This window comes from Coturnix japonica, chromosome 1 (assembly GCF_054131305.1).
Source record: "Coturnix japonica strain WE chromosome 1, WE-NBRP24, whole genome shotgun sequence".
Classification (NCBI taxonomy): Eukaryota; Metazoa; Chordata; class Aves; order Galliformes; family Phasianidae; genus Coturnix; species Coturnix japonica.
Genome location: NC_140663.1, coordinates 177,892,858 through 177,912,653, shown reverse-complemented (window position 1 = coordinate 177,912,653; position 19,796 = coordinate 177,892,858). Strand labels below are relative to the sequence as shown.

The 19,796-nt window shown below is 46.9% G+C and overlaps 2 protein-coding genes across 13 annotated transcripts in view; one reads left to right on the top strand and one right to left on the bottom strand.

Moving 5' to 3' along the window:
* Positions 1-17,256, bottom strand: part of C2CD3 (C2 domain containing 3 centriole elongation regulator) — a 45,533-nt gene extending 28,277 nt beyond the window's left edge. For 10 of the 12 annotated variants that reach the window (XM_085536607.1, XM_085536615.1, XM_085536609.1 and 7 more), the window contains exons 1-14: positions 17,099-17,256; positions 15,237-15,497; positions 12,934-13,091; positions 12,439-12,599; positions 11,815-12,038; positions 10,639-10,771; positions 9,833-9,961; positions 8,567-8,711; positions 8,049-8,209; positions 6,679-6,894; positions 5,663-5,775; positions 3,937-4,055; positions 2,833-2,955; positions 273-725 (exon numbers count right to left, since the gene is read on the bottom strand). In XM_085536607.1, the coding sequence (XP_085392733.1) occupies positions 273-725; positions 2,833-2,955; positions 3,937-4,055; positions 5,663-5,775; positions 6,679-6,894; positions 8,049-8,209; positions 8,567-8,711; positions 9,833-9,961; positions 10,639-10,771; positions 11,815-12,038; positions 12,439-12,599; positions 12,934-13,091; positions 15,237-15,497; positions 17,099-17,159 (2,457 nt within the window). In that variant the 5' untranslated portion in view covers positions 17,160-17,256. Of the gene's footprint in view, positions 1-272; positions 726-2,832; positions 2,956-3,936; positions 4,056-5,662; positions 5,776-6,678; positions 6,895-8,048; positions 8,210-8,566; positions 8,712-9,832; positions 9,962-10,638; positions 10,772-11,814; positions 12,039-12,438; positions 12,600-12,933; positions 13,092-15,236; positions 15,498-17,098 lie in introns of those variants that run through there. The other 2 variants (XM_085536618.1, XM_085536617.1) reach the window with 2 other exon arrangements.
* Positions 17,257-17,362: 106 nt separating this feature from the next.
* The window catches only part of PPME1 (protein phosphatase methylesterase 1), a 28,037-nt gene continuing 25,603 nt past the window's right edge, over positions 17,363-19,796 (top strand). Inside the window, exon 1 of the mRNA XM_085536625.1 lies at positions 17,363-17,527. Within this exon, the coding sequence (XP_085392751.1) occupies positions 17,430-17,527 (98 nt within the window). The 5' untranslated portion in view covers positions 17,363-17,429. The remainder of the gene's footprint in view (positions 17,528-19,796) is intronic.

The following is a 19,796-nucleotide window of genomic DNA, read 5'->3' as shown; positions in this document are numbered from 1 at the left end:
ACACTACGTTATTGCACAGTGTACACAACTGTGTTCTTCAGTCAACTTTTTCCAGTCATAAACCTCAATGGAAAAAGAGAAAAAAGGGGGAAGGAGAAACTGCATCTCATGCTTTGCCATGCAGCCAAAACAATATTGGAAATAGTTTTAGTACAATGGGCAGAGCAAAGCAGAGCAGTCCTTAGGTAGGTAAGGACAATTTATCCTCAAAAGATTTGGCAATGTGCAATAGCACATTTCAACCACTTTGACACACTAAAGAGGTGACTTGCCTGAGAAAAATTAAAGGTAGGCTTCGTTGTACCCCATACGACTGCAGATCTTGTTGCCTCCTCTGTGTTGAGCAGCTTGCAGTTTAAATACACGTTACAAGAAGTGCAGAGTCCGCTGTTTTCAGCAACAAAATCCTTCCCATCAGGCACCATCAGCAGCACATGCAGTAATAACCCACAATCTTCAGCTGCAGGCAATTGTGTCATCAGATTACGAGCCACAGGGGTTGAAACAGTCCGTGGTGGCTGCACATTTGTGCAGGCTGCTCCTGAGTCCACGTGGTTGCTATATTTCAAGCAGCTTTCTGCATTTACACTGTTCCTGTTGGGTTCCCAAAGTTCCATCCGAGGGCTTCTTATGGCATGAGGTTGGACTTGCTGCTGCACAGCCACTGAGCTCCTGGCGGTGGTGCAGGTGAAGTCCTTGTTGTCAGCTGCAAGCTCTACTGATAACTGCATTGAACAAAGCAAAGAGCTGATGGGAAGATATGCCCCATATCAAGATAACAAACAGCAACGTGAACTTGGGAACAATGCATTGCCTGTTTTGTTTACAACTGTGTTGGATTATCACCCAGGGTGGTTGCCTTTGGCATGTGCTGGTTACAGCTGTGGCTTCAAAATAAACTACACACATTTTTACCAAGTAGTAACCCATGTACACTTAAGCCAAGGTGAAAAGCTCTTTGAGAAAGTATCACATTTGTCCCTATCTTCACGTTGGTACGACAACTACAGCTTGAGGAAAGCTATGACAAAGGAGAAGTGTTTCTCTCTCAGTGTTATCTTCCACCTTTACATTCCCCGTTGACTTCAGCTGTCCCTAAATCCTTGTCCTGCTGTGAGCTCCTATATTTTCATTTCAATTGCACTGCGTTTGTCTTCACTTTTCCTATCTTGATTTCTTTACTGTTGTAATTATTATTAATTTATAAACACTCTGTTTCACATCTGAGTTGCCTCTTTGTGTTGTGAAGATTTGAAATAGTCAGACAGGTGTGGATGAAAACGTGTGTGAAAGCAACAAAAGAAACACCAGAACACGAGCTAAAAGGAATTGCAGGCATTGACTGCTACAGGGCATCATGGATAAGACAGCAGGAAGAGAAAGAATAAACTGAATTCAGAACACAGAATGATGAAGAAAGGACTTGGGCCATATAATGCCCAGGTGAGGAAAGCAAAGTAATCACTCAAGAATTTTGCCTAGGAATTAGGAGGGACGAGACAAAGTACTGAGGCATAAGATCACAAATAGTACCTACTGCTCAATGGTGTAAAATGCACGTGATGAGGAGTTCAAAACACCTGTCAGAAATAACCCAAGAAACATGATGTGGATTCAATAGCTGACAGCTCTTATTGTCCATGTCTGGCCAGAGCAGCTGGACACGTATCCTGATGACAGGTAGGTATTACACTGAGTAAAATCTAAGAGATGGAGTGACCAGAAATGGTTCTCTTAAAAATAATGATTAACTTTCCCTTCTGTAAGTTACTGCACTGAATGCTGTTTCACCAGTTACCTACAGTGCCTCCTTCCACTTTTCTCTCCCTATACCTACTTAACCTCAGTGTTTTGTTTATCACTCTTCTGTGGCTCCTCTACTAACAGCTCAGCTGAATGGCTTCTGTGGGCTCCCTGTCAGCATTAGGGGAACTGGAACTAGATGATCTTCAAGGTCTCTTCCAACCCAAGTAATTCCATGTTTCTGTAAGAGGGCCACTAAGTTTCATGGGTCCTTATGACAGAGAACATCAGGCAAGCCTTGAAGTGACAGAACCAATCCATGCTCACACCCTTTGGGAATAATTTAGGAGCTCAGAACGTAAAATGTCTAAATATTCTCTTCACCCTTCACTTGCTAACCTAAGGAGCTCTTTATCTTCAGAACTGGCCAATGTCTCAATTGTACTGTGCAGAACTGTTACTCCTCAATCAGAAGCCAAACACGCTGATAGAATCTCTGGTTCAAGAAGGCAACTCCTGAAGACAAATCTGCTACCCATGGCAGGAACATCAGATCATCGTGTCAGGAGAGACCTGAGATCATATCATGTATGAAACCAAGGGACACAGATCTGCTGCCTTCCTGTTCTCATATCCCAAGGCTCCCAGCCCTGAACATGTTCCACACAAAAAGCAGAGTGGTTCCTCTATCCAAGCCCTGACTTATTGACATTTGTTTTATCCTGCAGGCAAAGGGATTTGTTGTGTTGAGGGATATGATTGTTGTGTTGAGGAATATGATTTGTTGTGTTGAGGAATACGATTTAGCTGGGAAGTATTGGTAATGGTTGGACTAGATGATCTTCTAGGTCTTTTCCAACCTTGATAATTCTGTGATTCTGTGAAACTCACACGGCAAAATCCTTAAAGAAGGTTCTAAATATTTCTCTGAGAGCTCAAGGAGAAAAAAAATCAAGTTTCATGCTTTGTTTTCTTGTATCCTCATATCTGCAACTTGATGAATTAAAAAATATTAAAAAAAAGAATATCCAGCCAAAATAAATAACAACAAGTGGTTTAGCACAAAGCCCATGTAATAAGAAGACATACCTTCAGTGGTCCAACTTGTATCTGATCTCCCTCTTTTTCTACAGGTATTTCACAGTTGAAAGCGAGGAGTTCTGACTGAATGACCTTGCACAGCTGAAGCATTGCTGAGCCAATGGCCACGGGCTGAGGGCAGAGCAAGAACATATGCTATAAGATTTCTGGGAAGGTTAAACAACTGTGGGCATGCTGTCAAGAAAAAGCCTCCTGAAAGAGCTGGGAAATGATGGTCAGCCACTCACCCTGCCCACTCACACACCATCAGTTGCACTGAAAGGGATCTGTAGGAAAGCTTTCCTTGCTTCCTTTTCCACATAGCACTTGGATAACAGTCAGGTTCTAGTACCTTCAGTAAACAGTCCCAGATTAACACAAAAATTAACATCCCAAATCCCCACGACTGGGTGAGTTTTCTGTACTCGAAGATATGATTTATGAATCCATTAAAAGAAAAGCTCCTTTTTGAACAGATGGGCAGATATCTTTGATGTTGCTTAAAACAAAACACAGGTCGAGTAAATGTCTCTAAGCTGCCTTTTACTGCTTGTAGATGATTATGCAGATACAGCTCCTTCCATCTACTCACCCCAAGTAAAGATTTTTTCCCTCTGAATACACAAGTTATGCCATTATTCCCCCCACCCTTGTCATGATATCACCTGCACCCACGTTAACTCACCCTGTGTATCTAAACAAGCCGTGCTCTCACTGAAGATAAATGCTTGTAATTGATCCAATATGCTTAAACAGCAAGAGCTCAGTTTTAAAGATGAGGGAAGGACTATTTCTTTTCTTTGCTTGCCAGTCTTGAGCTCAAAAATGATTTAGCTGAGTGACAAGATTGAACAGCAACTACTTCAAATTACAGAATCTGCACATAACATTCATTCCTTTCATTACATCTGGCAATTGTTGGTTAAGAAGTGGCTCAGTCAAGCCACATTACGTTGTTTTGTCTCCAATGGCTGACAGGGCAGCAATGGGAAGGAAGCAATGTAGAAGACTTGGAGAAGGCACTACTGAGTGCATAAGTATTAGAAGGAAATTGAATTGCCAAGGCTCTCTTTGCTTTTCAATAAACAAAGCATAAACAACTACTAATAATACCTTTCTTTGTGTGCTTTTTCGCATGTAGATTTTAAAAGCAAGGTCAGAGCTCCACCAGTGCTCTATCATCGTTCCACCAAAACGAACAGGGAACACAAATCGCTGCTGGAATTTCACCACTGCAAGGAAGACAGAGACTCGTGAGCTCTTAACTGGATCCATAGCTAACCTATCCTTCAGGCTTCCTCAGAAACAGAAATCTTCAGTCTCTGCAGAGAATATGCAGGGTGAAAAGAGACAGAGGAAATTTAGGAGGCAGGAAAGGGTGGCTGTTCTGAGGAAGATGGAGAAACACACAGGGAACATTTGCACATCTGCCAGAACAGGCAGATTTAAGCAAGGTTGGCTGCTGAAAGGGAAGGGCTGCTGCTAGAGCTTGCAAGTAGAATCTCTCAACATTTCTACCTATTAATTCATGCTGCAAGTGTGTGAATAATTAACTTTGTTTTTCCCTCACAGGAGCAACAAATATTCAGAGCTAATTGAATATTAATAGACTTTCACGTGGAGATAATCACACCTCCAATATACACATGATCATCTAATTTTGCTTTACTTATTAACATCAAGCCAAAATAAACTGTTGTTCATTTTCGAAGGCCATAAAATAGCAGGAGTGCAGCACGACAAAATTAATAATATAACAGCATGTGAAGGCAACAGATACGTCACTATTGCCTTATCTTGGAGAGAGTCAAAAGCTGAGCTGCAAGAACGACCACAGGTACAGGAGAAAAGCATCTGCAAGAAAAGACTGCATGGTGTTTAGTTTGGAAAAGAACAAGTACAGTAGCAGAGCTGAAGTAGCAAGCTGTCCTTGTTCTCCATGGATAAAATAAGGAGTCCTGTGATGACAAAAAATCAGGTGGGCCATAAGGAAAATGTACTGAAGGGAAGGTCAGCAGTTTCACAGCCTGCCTAGGGGGGGCTGAGGGATCCCTCTTATTGGGCATCTTTAATAAATGAGATAAACAGCTCTCAGGGAAGACAACAGCACAGTGGATTGACTACAGGGTTTCTTCAAATTATTTCCAACCTCATCAATTTTTTTAAGTTCCAGAGAACTGCAGTCTAAGTACACAAGGCAAAGTGCAGGGGGCTGTATTATCCCTGTGTTACAAAAAGCTGAGGTTCAGAAGATGCTTTGTCTCTACACAGATGGAGAATTCACAAGAGAACACAATTAATATGACCCAGAAAGAGGCAAAGCCAATGAATGGAAAAGTCAACTGAACATGACCCTGGAGTTCCAGTTTCTAGGAAGACAAGGGATAGAAGATCTTGCTCATGCACCATTCCTTGCTCATTGAGGGCAAAATACATAACCTAAATTGATTTCAGAGATACAAAGAGTGGTAACTCTCAGTAAAGAAATGAAAGTTTGCTGATTTGAGCACAGAACTTGCCAGGATCTCTTGGATCCAGGAGACTCTCTGAGCTATTGAATGTTTCAGCATCTGGAAAAGGCAACTGTTGATTTGAGACAGAATTACCTGATATTTCTAAAAGTATTTCTTCATCTTGAATATTGCAGAAAGGATCTGGATTTATGTTTTACAGTTTCCTCTTCCCAGAGAGGAGAGTTCCATTGCCCACAGTGCACCAACTCTCTAGAGGTGCCACTAAATGTAATATGTCTTTTTCAGGCAGCCAATAAATATGCTAGAAAACATTTTCGAAGCAGTTGACAACACAGAACATAAGAGGGGACAAATAATGATCTTACCACCATCTGTGATTTTACTTGAAGCTATCCGAGTTAATTCTGTCGTTAACGAGACTTGGCCTTTTTCATTCTTGGAGGCTCCCACAGGAAAGTGGTACTCCACGAAGAAGGTACTGTGAAGAAACAAATGACAGAATGACTTAACGATCACAATCCACCAGAAGTTTAATGCACGTGAAGAAACTGAACAAAGCAGACAAACTTCAAATCCACCATTTATTGAGTTACTTTACTTTTAAAGAGTAAATCACAGAATCCTTAGAGGTGGAGGGGACCTTGAAAAGTCATCTAGTCCAACTCCCCTGTAACGCACAGGGACAGGCCCTGCTAGATCAGGTTGCTCAGAAGATTCTACTACTTATCTATTAAATAAGTCGGGTTCTCCTCTAAAAAAACACCTTTTGCTTTCAACTCCGCATAAAGCACGTTTATACTTTCCCAAAATGCTGGAAAAAATCCAGCTTGAAGTGAGATCAAACCAGGACAAATTATTCACACCTGAGTATACAACAGAGCTCAGCAAAATCTACTTCCAAAGTATAGATAACAAGGCTTGTGAAGGGCGTGGAGAATATGCCCTGTGAGGAGCAACTAAAGGAACTGGGGCTGTTTAGTGTGAGGAAAAGGAGGCTGAGGGGAGACCTTACTGCTCTCTTCCAATATCTGAAAGATGTTTTCAGGGAGAGTGGGGCTGGTCTCTTCTCACTGGTGACAGGACAAGGGGAAATGGCCTCAAGTTGAGCCAGGGGAAGTTTAGGTTGGGTATCAGGAAAAACTTCTTTACAGGAAGGGTAGTTAAGCACTGAAATGGGCTGCCCATGGAGGTGGTTGAATCACTATCCCTGGGTGTGCTTAAAAACCGTTTGGATGTGGTGCTCAGGGACATGATTCAGCAGAGGGTTGTTAGTTAGGGTAAGATGGTTAGGTTGAGGTTGGACTCAATGATCTTCAAGGCCTTTTCCAGCCTGAGTGATTCCATGACTCTGATAACTTCAGTAAGAAACAATCCACCTTACCACTTATTAACTGGAACAGGCCTTGGAGGCTTCCCCATAAAACCTTTCTTTCTTGGTGCAATCTGGCTGCTCTCAAGAGGGATTCTCAGGCTCTCAATGATGACTCTGGCCAAGTGTATTCTCCCTAGCAAAGCCAACCTGTCTGCACTCAAGGATGTAACAGGAGCTTCTTCTGTATTAAGATCTGGAGGAGCAAGTTGTCTGGTAGGAGAGCAGCTGCAGAGATAAAACTGAGAATCAAACACTCTTAACACAACTGTGTGAAGATAAAAACTGTAGCTTGGTGGGAGACCATTTATACACTACTCACAGTCCATTGAGACACACATTTTTAACACACATTTCACAGTTAATTTGGTGGTCTCTGCAATAGGAATCATACCATACACAGCGTCTAGGGTATATTAATACATAAACCAAACACCAAAAATGAGCATGTTCCATGCTGTTGGAGTTTTGACAAATGCTTACACAGTCCAACTCTTCAAAAAGAAAAGGTTTATTTCATGTGACACACAGACAGGGCAGAAGAAACTGCTTGGGTGTCACTGCTGCAGAGGAACAGAAACAAGACTGATTTAAAATCTCTCTTGTGCTTTATTTCTCAGACTTGACTTGTCAGTGGTTTTCTGCTGGTAACTCTGGAGATAGAAATTTTACTTCAGTGTAAAAAACAGCAGTATTGGAAGAAAAAAAAACAGAAATAACTACCTGGTGATGAATTAGGAAAAAAAAAAATCCAACCTTAATACAGCTGGTATTGAACTAGTAAATCATGATAACCAGACTTTTGAGGGACACTGTTATAAGCTCATCTAACAGAGAAACTTATAATTCACTCTTGCTTACTGTAATTCTCCTGGTTGTTAGTTAGAATTGAGAATCTCTTATATGTGTGCATGTAAATTGGCAAAAAAAAAGAACCTGTATGCTACTGGTCTTGTAAAACAGAATAACTGGAAGTTTCTTATTTAAAGAAAATGTGTGACAATATGCAATCTGAATGATATACTCAGCATTAAAGAAATATCACTTCACATCATGTCAGTTCCTCACCTGAACCACTGGCATGTCTAAGAATTAGAAGAAAATAACTTTGGGCCTAGAATATTCTGGGGTTTTATTGATTCTGATGTGGAAATAAAAACAAAACTAAAACAGAATGTAGTTTAGAGCAGGTGAGAACTGATAAAATTTACATCCTACAGATGCAGAACACTGAGCAGTCTAACAGACTGCTGATGTGAGCTCCATCCCTGTAAAGTGGATATGTATTCAGTGAATTGTGTGACACAGCACATAACAGAGCACTACCAGCTGCTTACAATAAGGAAGATGCTACTTAACGAGATGCTGACATAACTATTTACCTGGGTTTAATCTCTTTCACCTTCTGATCCTGATCTGTGGCAGTGGAATCCTTCTGTGCATTCACAGCATCAGCTTTCTTCATGGTTTTTGTTTTGCTTACTTTCTTGGAAGGGTTAACATCTTCATCACTGAGGAAATCACTTAAACTAGAATCCGACTTCTGAAACGGAGATAATGCATATAAAGGAAGAAGTCTGCTGTCACCATCAAGGTTTATAAAGGTCGTGATAAACTCAAAAGAAAAACCATAGATTGCAGACTGCTTAATGTGAAATAATTCAAACTGTACCCAATTTATTCTCATAAACATATAGAAATTGAGTTTTCACAGACTCATAGTTTCCAATTTATTGCTTGAATTTGTAGTCTTATTAATAGTACTTTAATATCATTAATTTCAAGCAATGTTCTCACAAGCTTCTATAGGATACTTAACATTTATTAAGGACTTTACTAATTCTGAAATCTATAGCTTTTTTCTTTCACTTTAAGCACTTTCCTTCTGCTTTTCACTTACAGGTGTTGTGTAAAAAAGACTTTCTAGCAGACTCTGGTCATAGTGGGGATCATTGAGCTCACTGTCATACACCTCACTCCCAATAGAGAGAGAATCCAGAAGGGAACTCGGCTGATCCCAGAAACGCACAGGAGATAAATCAGCACTGTGGACACAAGAGAAAGAAACATGGCTTCATGTTGTGATGTAATTTCTGTAGTCAGCTTCATACAAATTCTGACAACACTTCTATTCTATACTGATTTTGTGCCGTGTTGTCTCTACATACAGCCAAAATGGGCTTACACAGTGCAGTGCCCACCTGACAGTCCTCCCACTGCATACTCCTGATTGGAACATAGACAATGTAAGCACCAGTTATGCTCTTGCAACTCTTCACAAAATGAGAGAAAGACCAACTTACTATCTGGAGAGTGATAAAAATAACTACTGGTTCTATCTTTTTAATTCACAGACTGCAAACTGTAGTGTTTGCTTTATGCATATCTTAATATATATTTTTAGAGCACAACAGCTACAACTATTATAATTACTATTGGATGCCCCATCCCTGCAGGCATTCAAGGCCAGGCTGGATGTGGATCTGGGCAGCCTGGGCTGCTGGTTGGTGACCCTGCACATAGCAGGGGGTTGGAAATGGATGAGCACTGTGGTCCTTTTCAACCCAGGCCATTCTGTGATTCTATGATTAAATAACTTCTTTTAAAATATTGGGGTCCACCGACTTTTCTGACAGCATCTTTAGGTCAAATGACTCTGATCCATGCAGGTTGCCATACATTAGAGTTGTGCAAGCAGAAGGGTGAAGCACCTCCTGTCACCACTAGCTCTCATTATTCACATTTTGAGAAATGTGGTAAACACAAAAAAAGGCCAAAAAGCATTTTTTGGTATAAAGTGGGCAAATATCATCTACCCTTTCAATTCTTTGAAAAGGTAGATAACAGCAGGACAAAGGGAAATGGTTTTAAGTTGATGGAGGGAAGACTGAGGCTGGATATCAGGGGGAAGTTGTTTACAGAGAGTGGTGAGGTGCTGGAACAGCTGCCCAGAGAGGCTGTGGATGCCCCGTCCATCCCTGGAGGTGTTCAAGGCCAGCTTGGATGGGGCCCTGGGCAGCCTGGGCTGGTATCAATGTGGAAGTTGGTGGCCCTGCCTGTGGTGGGGGGTTGGAGCTTCATGATCCTTGAGGTCCCTTCCAACCCATGCTATTCTGTGATGCTGTGATAAGAACAGTATTTGCAGTGACACTCGGTAATCACTCACCTGCCCAACAGTAACTGTATTGCTCTCTCCTCAGAGTTGAGGTCTAAATGCTGACCTGTGACTTCAGATGTGAAGAGATGGGGATCCTCGAGAGCAGGCATAATATTTGAGTTCAAGCCTTTTGGGCTCCTGAGCAAAGGAAAAATAAAGTTATTAAGCTTTTCTGGCATGCTGAAGATTTCAGTCACATAAAGGGTAAAAATACAAGATTATGTACAGCCTTTGCTACTTTGCAGCCTAACTTCCAGGTACACAAAACCTTCCTGCAGCCCTGCAGTCTGCTGCAAGTCACGTTGCTTATCCACAGCTCTTTTACTTTGCAGTGTGGCAGCATGGCCCCATTGTTCAAACAGCAGCCTTCTCTTCTCCATGCTGAACAAGCCCAGCTCCCTCAGTCTGTCTTTGTAGGGGAGGTGCTGCAGCCCTCTGAGCATCTTTGTGGCCTCCTCTGGACCCTCTCCAGCAGCTCCCTGTCTTTCTTATATTGAACTTTCTTATATTGGGGACACTTGGATGCAGCAATGCAGATGGGGCCTCACAAGGGCAGAGCAGAGAGGGACAACCCCCCCCCTGTCCCTCCTGGCCACCCCTCTGCTGATGAAGCCCAGGATCCCATTTGCTTTCCAAGCTGCGGGCGCACACTGCTGGCTCATGGTCATTTTTCCATCTGCCAGGACCCCCAGGTCTTTCTCTGCAGGGCTGCTCTCAAGGATTGCTCCTCCTAGCCTGTATATACGCCTGGGATTCCTCTGGCCCTAAAAGCTATGATTTGAAACTAAATCTCACTTTCCCGTTTCCGAGCTTACCTTGCCCCTGTTCTGAAACCATCTGGCTTTACAAAAGAAGGCACTTGATTCAGTTCAATCTCCATGTCTGGGCTGGATTTCATCACAGAAGCAGCCATGGCATCACGGAGTTTATTGCCTTGATCCAAAAGAGCTGGGAAATAAGCAGAAGAATTAACTCTCAGCATTCAAATACAATTTAAAATCCGAACATGCTGGCTACAGTCACAAAACTTCTATTTTACATTATTATAAAGAGATCTTGACACATTAGAGATTAAGTGCATGTTGTACACCATTATAATGATAGCGCTACCAGGAGTACCAGCAAGTTTCCCATTCTTAGCAGTACAAAGAATTCATCCACACACACTGAGAAGGCTGTTAATAAGACATGGTGGCAAGAAAAGAGGTAGGTTGTCATCTTACCATGCTTCAACGGCACTCTCTTTTCAGCAAACATAAATATATGTACAGAAAATCAAATGGAAATGTGCCCTGCTTGGTCTTGATCCTTTTGTTATCATTTGAAGTAATTTATTAGAATCATAGAATTGCTCATGTTGGAAAAGACCTTAAAGATCATCAAGTCAACCACAACCTAACCATCCCACCCTATTAAGAGCAGCTTTCCTTAAATCTTTGTCTCTGGAATATTATCAGTTTCTATTCTATGCTCAGAGGGCTGCAACACCTTCCCTACAAAGACAGGCTGAGGGAGCTGGGCTTGTTCAGCATGGAGAAGAGAAGGCTGCGGGGTGACCTCATTGCAGCCTGCCTGGACCTGAAGGGAGCCTATAAACAGAAGGGGAGTCAACTCTTTGAAAGGGCAGATAACAGCAGGACAAGGGGAAATGGTTTGGAATTGAAGGAGGGCAGACTGAGGTTGGATGTCAGGGGGAAGTTGTTTACAGAGAGTGGTGAGGTGCTGGAACAGCTCCCAGAGAGGCTGTGGATGCCCCGTCCATCCCTGGAGGTGTTCAAGGCCAGCTTGGATGGGGCCCTGGGCAGCCTGGGCTGGTATCAATGTGGAGGTTGGTGGCCCTGCCTGTGGTGGGGGGTTGGAACTTCATGATCCTTGAGGTCCCTTCCAACCTGGGCCATCCTATGATTCTGTGGTTCTACGATTTTTATCGGGAAAACTTGAAATATCTATTTCCTCTGATATCTAAAATACAATGCCAACAGCATACCAACCTGAAAGCAGGTCTTTTGTATTTGGGTTGTGCAAAGAGAACACGTGTGTGTTTGTTCCGAGGGGAGCTTCAGGATGGGCACTGCTGGGAAATGACACTGACTGCTGACTCGAAGGATTCACTTTCAAATGTTCATCTGGTAAAATGAGGCGGTGGTGGGAAGCAGAGGAAACATTCTTTATGTTCTCAGAGTCCTCTTGAAAGAATGAATGGTCCTTTCCCCAGCTGCAAAACAAAACTCTGAGTAACAACTGAAGTGGGTCAATAAAGGGATTCAAATATCTCCAAATTCTCCTTAGCACTGCAGCTGCTTCCCTTCTGTACCCACTCCAAAATGAAACATGACACATCTCATTTTACCAACTCCTCATCCTCCGCTTCTACCATCAGACAGACTGACGCAAGCTGTAAATAACAGACTTGTGGCATCTCTTATGTCAGCTGACATAGGTTAATGTACGATGCAACTTAGTTGCAGACGAGAAACAGACCCTTTAAGCCCTTAAACGCTGAATGTTCTTGAGCTGATAAAATGCACAGATGAAAATAAGTGAGTATTGCCATTGCTTAAAAAGGTGTGAAATGCAGAATGAGCCACAGTTTTGTCAAGGTGAAGAAAAGATACCTGGGAGCTGTGACCCTGCTTTTGTTAACAGGTTCTTGGCCAGGAGGAGTGATCTGCACTCGCTGCGATGGAGCAGGAGCCATATCTGAACTGGCAGCTGCGGTTGGTTCAGAGCTGCTGGCTTTGTAGGTGTCTGATAGAGGCTCGAGAACAAGTGAAACCTGAAAAATACAATGAGAAAACAGAATTAGGTCCCTTTCTTAGTGAAGAGCTGCATGTACTCCATCTAACCATCTAAACCATGACACAAGACAAGGGGAAATGATTTGGAGATGAAGGAGGGCAGACTGAGGTTGGGTGTCAGAGGGAAGTTGTTTACAGAGTGGTGAGGAGCTGGAACAGCTGCCCAGAGAGGCTGTGGCAGACTTCCTACCTCAGTCTGTAAATGCCTTGAGACAGGGGGAAGGCCTGTAGGACACAGCACAACCGGATCACCACACTGTACTGCATTACATCTTCATATGCAACAACAAAGAGCTAAGCCATAAGGAATACCTGGAGCTCTCCCAGCTTATCAGCTGTTGGTGAAACGATGGTGAAATACCCACTGATGGGATGGCTGGGAGAAAGCTGGGACAGTTCAGTGATCTGCACTCTGCCAACTGGAAGACGGTCAGGTTTGGTCAGGACCTCCAGGACAAGCATGCCCATATCTGCAATAATTAGGAACAGCTTCATTTCAGCCTGACACAACAAGGTCACAGTTAAACACAGTTGAAACTTGCCTGTTAAAAATGAAAGATCCCAGAGGTTAAAATAAAGCTGTATCATGATGTGAGACAAGGAATCAGTCTCTCATGGCTCTGTGCAGCCTGACCTTGGCTGTCTCCAGGGAAGGGTCACCCACATCTCTGAGCAACCTATGCCAGCACTTCACTACTCTTAGCATAAACAATTTTTTCCTTATATCCAATCTAATGCTCTTCTCTCTTTGCCTGAAACCATTTCTCCTTGTCCTATCACAATGGACTCTACTAAAGAGTCTGTTCCCTTCTATCTTGTTGCTTCCCTTTAGATATTGAGAAGCTGCTCCCTGTTCACCTCACAGCCTTCAATTCTCTTCTCCAACTGCACAGCCCAGCTCTCAGCTTGTCCTCATTGCAAAGCTGTCCCATCCCTGGGATCATTATTGTGGCCCTCTTCTGGATGCTCTCCAACAGCTCCATGTCTCTCCAGCACTGAGGACTCCACATCTGGACGCAGTACCACAGGTGAGGCCTCACAGCACAGAGCAGAGGGGCAGGATCACTCTCTCACCCTGCTTGCCATGCTGCTTTGGATGTAGCCCAGGGCACAGTTGGCTGTCTGGACTGTGAGGGCACAGTGATGGCTCTTGTCCAGTTTGCTCTCCACCAGTACCCCCCTGGTCCTTTATGGCAGGGCTGCTCTCTATCTTTTCTCCCCCCAGATTACATTCATATTGAGGGTTGCTTTGACCCATGTCCAGACCATACATTTGGTTTTGCTGAACTCCATGAGGTTCTCCTGAGCCCGCTGCTCAAATCAGACCATCCCAAGCTGGGAAGAATCATCGACTCCAACACCCAGCTCCACACAACACTACTCAAACCCTATGAGGGCCGTGCCAACCACCCTCAGGAGCAAAACCTTTCCCAATCTAACCCCATCTAATCCTCTCCCATCACAGCTCCATGCCCTTCCCCCAGGCCCTGCCGCTGTCACCAGAGCTCAGCTTCTCACAGAATCACAGAGATGTAGGGGTTGGAAGGGACCTCTAGGGATCATCGAGTCCAACCCCCCTGCCAAAGCAGGCTCCCTACACCACGTCACACAGCTCGGCGTCCAGGCGGGTCTTAAATATCTCCAGAGAAGGAGACTCCACCACCTCCCTGTGCAGCCTGTTCCAGTGCTCCGTCACCCTCACTGTAAAGAAGTTCTTCCACACATTCGTGCGGAACTTCCTATGCTGTACTTTCATCCCATTACCCCTAGTCCTGTCCCCATGCACTACTGAAAAGAGACCAGACTCACCACTATGGCTCCCACACCTCAGGTATTTATAAACCTGAATCCAATCCCCTCTCAGCCTTCTTTTCTCAAGGCTAAACAGACCCAGTTCCCTAAGTCTCTCCTCATAGGGGAGATGCTCCAGGCCCTTCACCATCTTAGTGGCCCTCCGCTGGACTCCCTCCAAGAGATCCCTGTCTTTTTTGTACTGGGGAGCCCAGAACGGGACACAATATTCCAGATGAGGCCTCACCAGGGCAGAGTAGAGGGGGAGGATCACCTCCTTCGACCTGCTGGACACGCTCTTTTTAATACACCCCAGGATGCCATTGGCCTTTTTGGCTACAAGGGCACACTGCTGGCTCATGGTTAATCTGTCGTCCACCAGGTCGCCCAGGTCCCTCTCAGCAGAGCTCCTCTCCAGCAGGTCTTCCCCCAGCCTGTACCGGTGCATGCAATTATTTCTACCCAGGTGCAAGACTCTACACTTGCTTTTGTTAAACCTCATCCGGTTTCTTCCTGCCCAGCTCACCAGCCTGTCCATGTCTCGCTGAATGGCAGCACAGCCTTCAGGTGTATCAGCCAATCCTCTCAACTCTGTGTCATCAGCAAACTTGCTGAGGGTGGTCACTGTTCCCTCATCAAGGTCGTTAATGAAGATGTTGAACAAGACCGGACCTAGCACAGACCCCTGGGGGACGCCGCTAGTTACAGGCCTCCAACCAGACACTGCACCACCAATGACAACCCTCTGCACTCTGCCAGCCAGTTCTCTGTTAAACGAAGGCAGGACCGCGGGTAGTGATGGTTGGGGAAGCCCCAGATCTCACCTGTGAGATAGGCCGCAAGCTGCCGAGGCCCACACCGCACATCATATCGGCTGCTGGCCTCCGCCTGCCCCGGCTTCGTGGTGGGCTGGAACACGGTACCGTCCGAAGTCTCACCCCACCACCTCAAACGGACGAGGATGGTGGGAGAGGGCGGTTTGGAGGCTGTCCACACGATTCTACCCACGGTGCAGCACAGGACGCAGCGAGGAGGACCCTCCACTAGAGGCGGCAGGCTGGTGGATGCGGGGATGTCAGCGGGAGCTGCGGAACGGAGAGATGTCAGAAGGCTCTGCCAGCCTTCACAGAATTATCAAGGTTGGGAAAGACCTAGAAGATCATCTAGTCCAACCATTCCCAATACTTCCCGGCTAAATCATATTCCTCAGCACCACATCCAAGCGTTTCTTGAACACTCCCGTGGTCGGTGACTCCACCACCTCCCTGGGCAGTGCATTCCAATGCCTGACTACCCTTTCCGAGAAGTAATATTTCCTAATGTCCAGCCTGAATCTCCCCTGACGCAGCTTGAAACCATTCCCTCTAGTTCTATCACTGATTAAACGAGAGAAGAGGCCAACCCCCAGCTCACTACAACCCCCCTTCAGGAGGTTATAGAGAGCAATAAGGTCTCCCCTGAGCCTCCTCTTCTCCAGGCTGAACAATCCCAGCTCCCTCAGCTTGTCCTCATATGGCCCCATTGTGCTCCAGACCCCTCACCAGCTTTGTAGCCCTCCTCTGAACATGTTCCAGGGCCTCAATGTCTTTCTTGCAGTGAGGGGCCCAAAATTGAACCCAGTACTCGAGGTGCGGCCACACCAATGCCAAGTACAGGGGGACAATCACAGGATCACAGAATGACCCGGGTTGGAAGGGACCTCAAGGATCAACCCCCTGTTCCAACCCCCCTGCCCAGCAGGGCCACCAAACATACACATTTACTAGATCAGGTTGCCCAGGAGACCCAATAGATCCCCATAGAGACCCCATAGACCCCATATATCCCCACAGAAACCCCATAGATCTCCATAGAGACCCCACAGATCTCCATAGATCCCCATAGAGACCCCACAGATCCCCACAGAGACCCCATAGAGACCCCACAGATCCCCATATATCCCCACAGAGACCCCATAGACCCCATAGAACCCACAGATCCCCATAGAGACCCCATATATCCCCACAGAGACCCCATAGATCCCCATAAACCCCATATATCCCCACAGAGACCCCACAGACCCCATAGATCCCCATAGAGACCCCACAGAGACCGCATAGACCCCATAGAGACCGCATAGAGTCCCCATAGATCTCCATAGAGACCCCATAGACCGCATAGATCCCCACAGAGACCCCATAGATCCCCATAGAGACCCCATAGATCCCCACAGAGACCCCATAGAGATCCCATAGATCCCCATAGAGACCCCATAGATCCCCATAGAGACCACATAGATCCCCATAGAGACCCCATAGACCCCACAGAGACCCCATAGATCCCCACAGAGACCCCATAGATCCCCATAGAGACCCCATAGATCCCCATAGATCCCCATAGAGACCCCATAGACCCCATATATCCCCACAGAGACCCCATAGACCCCCATAGAGACCCCATATATCCCAACAGAGACCCCATAGATCCCCATAGAGAACCCACAGATCCCCAGAGACCCCATAGAGACCCCATAGATCCCCACAGAGACCCCATAGATCAGGTTGCCCATGGCCCCGTCCAACCTGGCCTTGAACACCTCCAAGGACGGGGCATCCACAACCTCCCTGTGCAGCCTGTTCTAGGGCCTAACCACTCTCCTAGTGAAGAACTTCCCCCCAACATCCAACCTAAATCTTCCCTCTGTTACCTCGACGCCGCCGGGTTCCCCCCGTGTTTGCGGCCGATCCCCGCTGCCTCCTGTTCTGCATGGCTCCCCCTCAGCGCTTCCCTTTAGGCCGCGCCGCTGCCCGGCAACAGCCGCCACAGCGGGAGCATCTCCCGCCTTTACCTCACTTCCGGGACTACAACTCCCATCACGCATCGCGTTGCTATTGAACACTACATATACACGGACTACGTTTCCCAGAAGGCCTCGGACAGGGGCTGTGTGGAGAGAGGCGCTTCCGGTTGGGGCGGAGCTGTGGCGGCCCAGTCGCTGTGTGAGGGTTGGTGAGGAGCTTCGCGTCCTGTTTATCGTTATGTCGGCTCTGGAGAAGCAGCTACACTTGGGTCGCCTCCCAACGAGGCCTCCTTTACCTGGGGGTGGCGGTCAGTCCGGCTCCAAGATGCGTATGGGGTAGGTGAGGGAGAGAGGGGGGGTGGTGGAGGGTCTGAGGGGAGGGGTGAGGCCTTCGTCATTCGGGAGCTTGTGGGGAAGGAGGGAGGGGGGATTCGGGGGGTTCTATGTAACGAGTGGGGCTGAGGTGTGTAATATGGGGTGTTATAGGGGGGGTTGTGTGTTATAGGGGGGTTTGGGGCGGGGTTGTGTGTTATTAGGGTGTTATAGAGGGGGTTGTGTGTTATAGGGGGCCTTGGGGGGGGATTGTGTGTTATAGGGGGGTTTGGGGGGGGTGGTTGTGTGTTATAGGGGGGTTTGGGGGGGGTGGTTGTGTGTTATAGGGGGGTTTGGGGGGGTTGTGTGCTATGGGGGGGGGGTTGTGTGCTATAGGGGGGTTTGGGAGGGGGTTGTGTGTTATAGGTGGGTTTGGGGGGGGGTTGTGTGTTATAGGGGGGTTTGGGGGGGTTGTGTGCTATGGGGGGGGGTTGTGTGCTATAGGGGGGTTTGGGAGGGGGTTGTGTGTTATAGGTGGGTTTGGGGGGGGGTTGTGTGTTATAGGGGGGTTTGGGGGGGGGGTTGTGTGTTATAGGGGGGCTTGGGGGGGAGTTGTGTGTTATAGGGGGGCTTGGGGGGGATTTGTGTGTTATAGGAGGTTTGGGGGGGGGGATTTGTGCGTTATAGGGGGGTTTGGGGGGGGGGATTTGTGCGTTATAGGGGGGTTTGGGGGGGGGGATTTGTGCGTTATAGGGGGGTTTGGGGGGGGGTTGTGTGTTATAGGGGTGTTGGGGGGGGTTGTGTGTTATAGGAAGGTTTTGGGGGGTTGTGCGTTATAGGGGGGTTTGGGGGGGTTGTGCGTTATAGGAGGGTTTGGGGGGGGGTTGTGTGTTATAGGGGGGTTTGTATGTTATAGGGGGGCTTGGGGGGGGTTGTGTGTTATAGGGGGGTTTGTGGGGGGGGTTGTGTGTTATAGGGGGGTTGGGGGGGTGTTACAGGGGTGTTTGGTGGGGGTTGTGTATTATAGGGGGGTTTGGGGGGGGGGATTTGTGTGTTATAGGGGGGTTTGGGGGAGGATTTGTGCGTTATAGGGGTGTTTGGGGGGGGGTTGTGCGTTATAGGGGGGTTTGGGGGGGGGTTGTGCGTTATAGGGGGGTTTGGAGGGGGGTTGTGTGCTATAGGGGGGTTTGGGGGGGGTTGTGTGTTATAGGGGGGTTTGCGGGAGGTTGTGTGTTATAGGGGTGTTATGGGGTGTGTGTGTGTTATAGGGGTGTTTGGAGGGGGTTGTGCGTTATAGGGGGGTTTGGGGGGGGGAGTTGTGTGTTATAGGGGGGCTTGGGGGGGGTGTTATAGGGGTGTTTGGGGGGGGTTGTGTGTTATAGGGGGTTTGGGGGGGGTTGTGTGTTATAGGGGGTTTGGGGGGGGTTGTGTGTTATAGGGGGTTTGGGGGGGGATTTGTGTGTTATAGGGGGGTTTGGAGGGGGTTGTGCGTTATAGGGGGGTTTGGGGGGCGGAGTTGTGTGTTATAGGGGGGTTTGGGGGGGGGATTTGTGTGTTATAGGGGGGTTTGGGGGGGGGGGGGGGTTGTGTGTTATGGGGGGTTTGGGGGGTGGTTTGTGCCTGCGGGAGGTGGGAGGGGGAAGGAGAATGTGGTGGCTGATGGATGATGTGAGGGAGTGGGAAGGTTGGGGTGTGAAGGCCTTTCTGTGTGCGGGTGGCAGCTGTGTTGAGATGGTAATTGTGGTGGACCTTTGTGAATGGCATAGAAAATATAGAGTGAGGGAGTAGTTGGGTTAGAAGAGCCTTCAGACCACTCCCCCCCCCCCCCCCCCCCCCCTTCCCCTCAGCTCCAGCTTCTCCATAGGTATAGACGTGTCTCATTGCCCAGTTGCCCCATCTATGGCCTTGGGCATTGCCAGGGATGGGCACCCACAGCTCTGGGCAGCAATGCCAGGGCTGCACCACTCTCTAAGGAAAGAATTTCCTCCTCATGTCTAATCTAAATGTTCCCTCTTTTGGATTAAAACCATTGTCCAGGATTCAGCTCTGTTCTCAGGAGTTCTCCCTATATCCAATGAGATTCAGAGCCAAAGCAGCAGGGCTGGCAAGCTGAAATAACAAGGGAGATTTAGCTTAGATATTAGGAGGAAATTCTTTACTCAGGGGAAGAAGGCAGGGCCCCAGCACTGCTGTCCAGAGCTATGAGTGTCCCATCCCTGGAGGTATCCAAGGCCATGGATGAGGCTGTGGGCAGCCTAAGCTGATGAGGAGCACCCAGTCCACAACAGGGGGT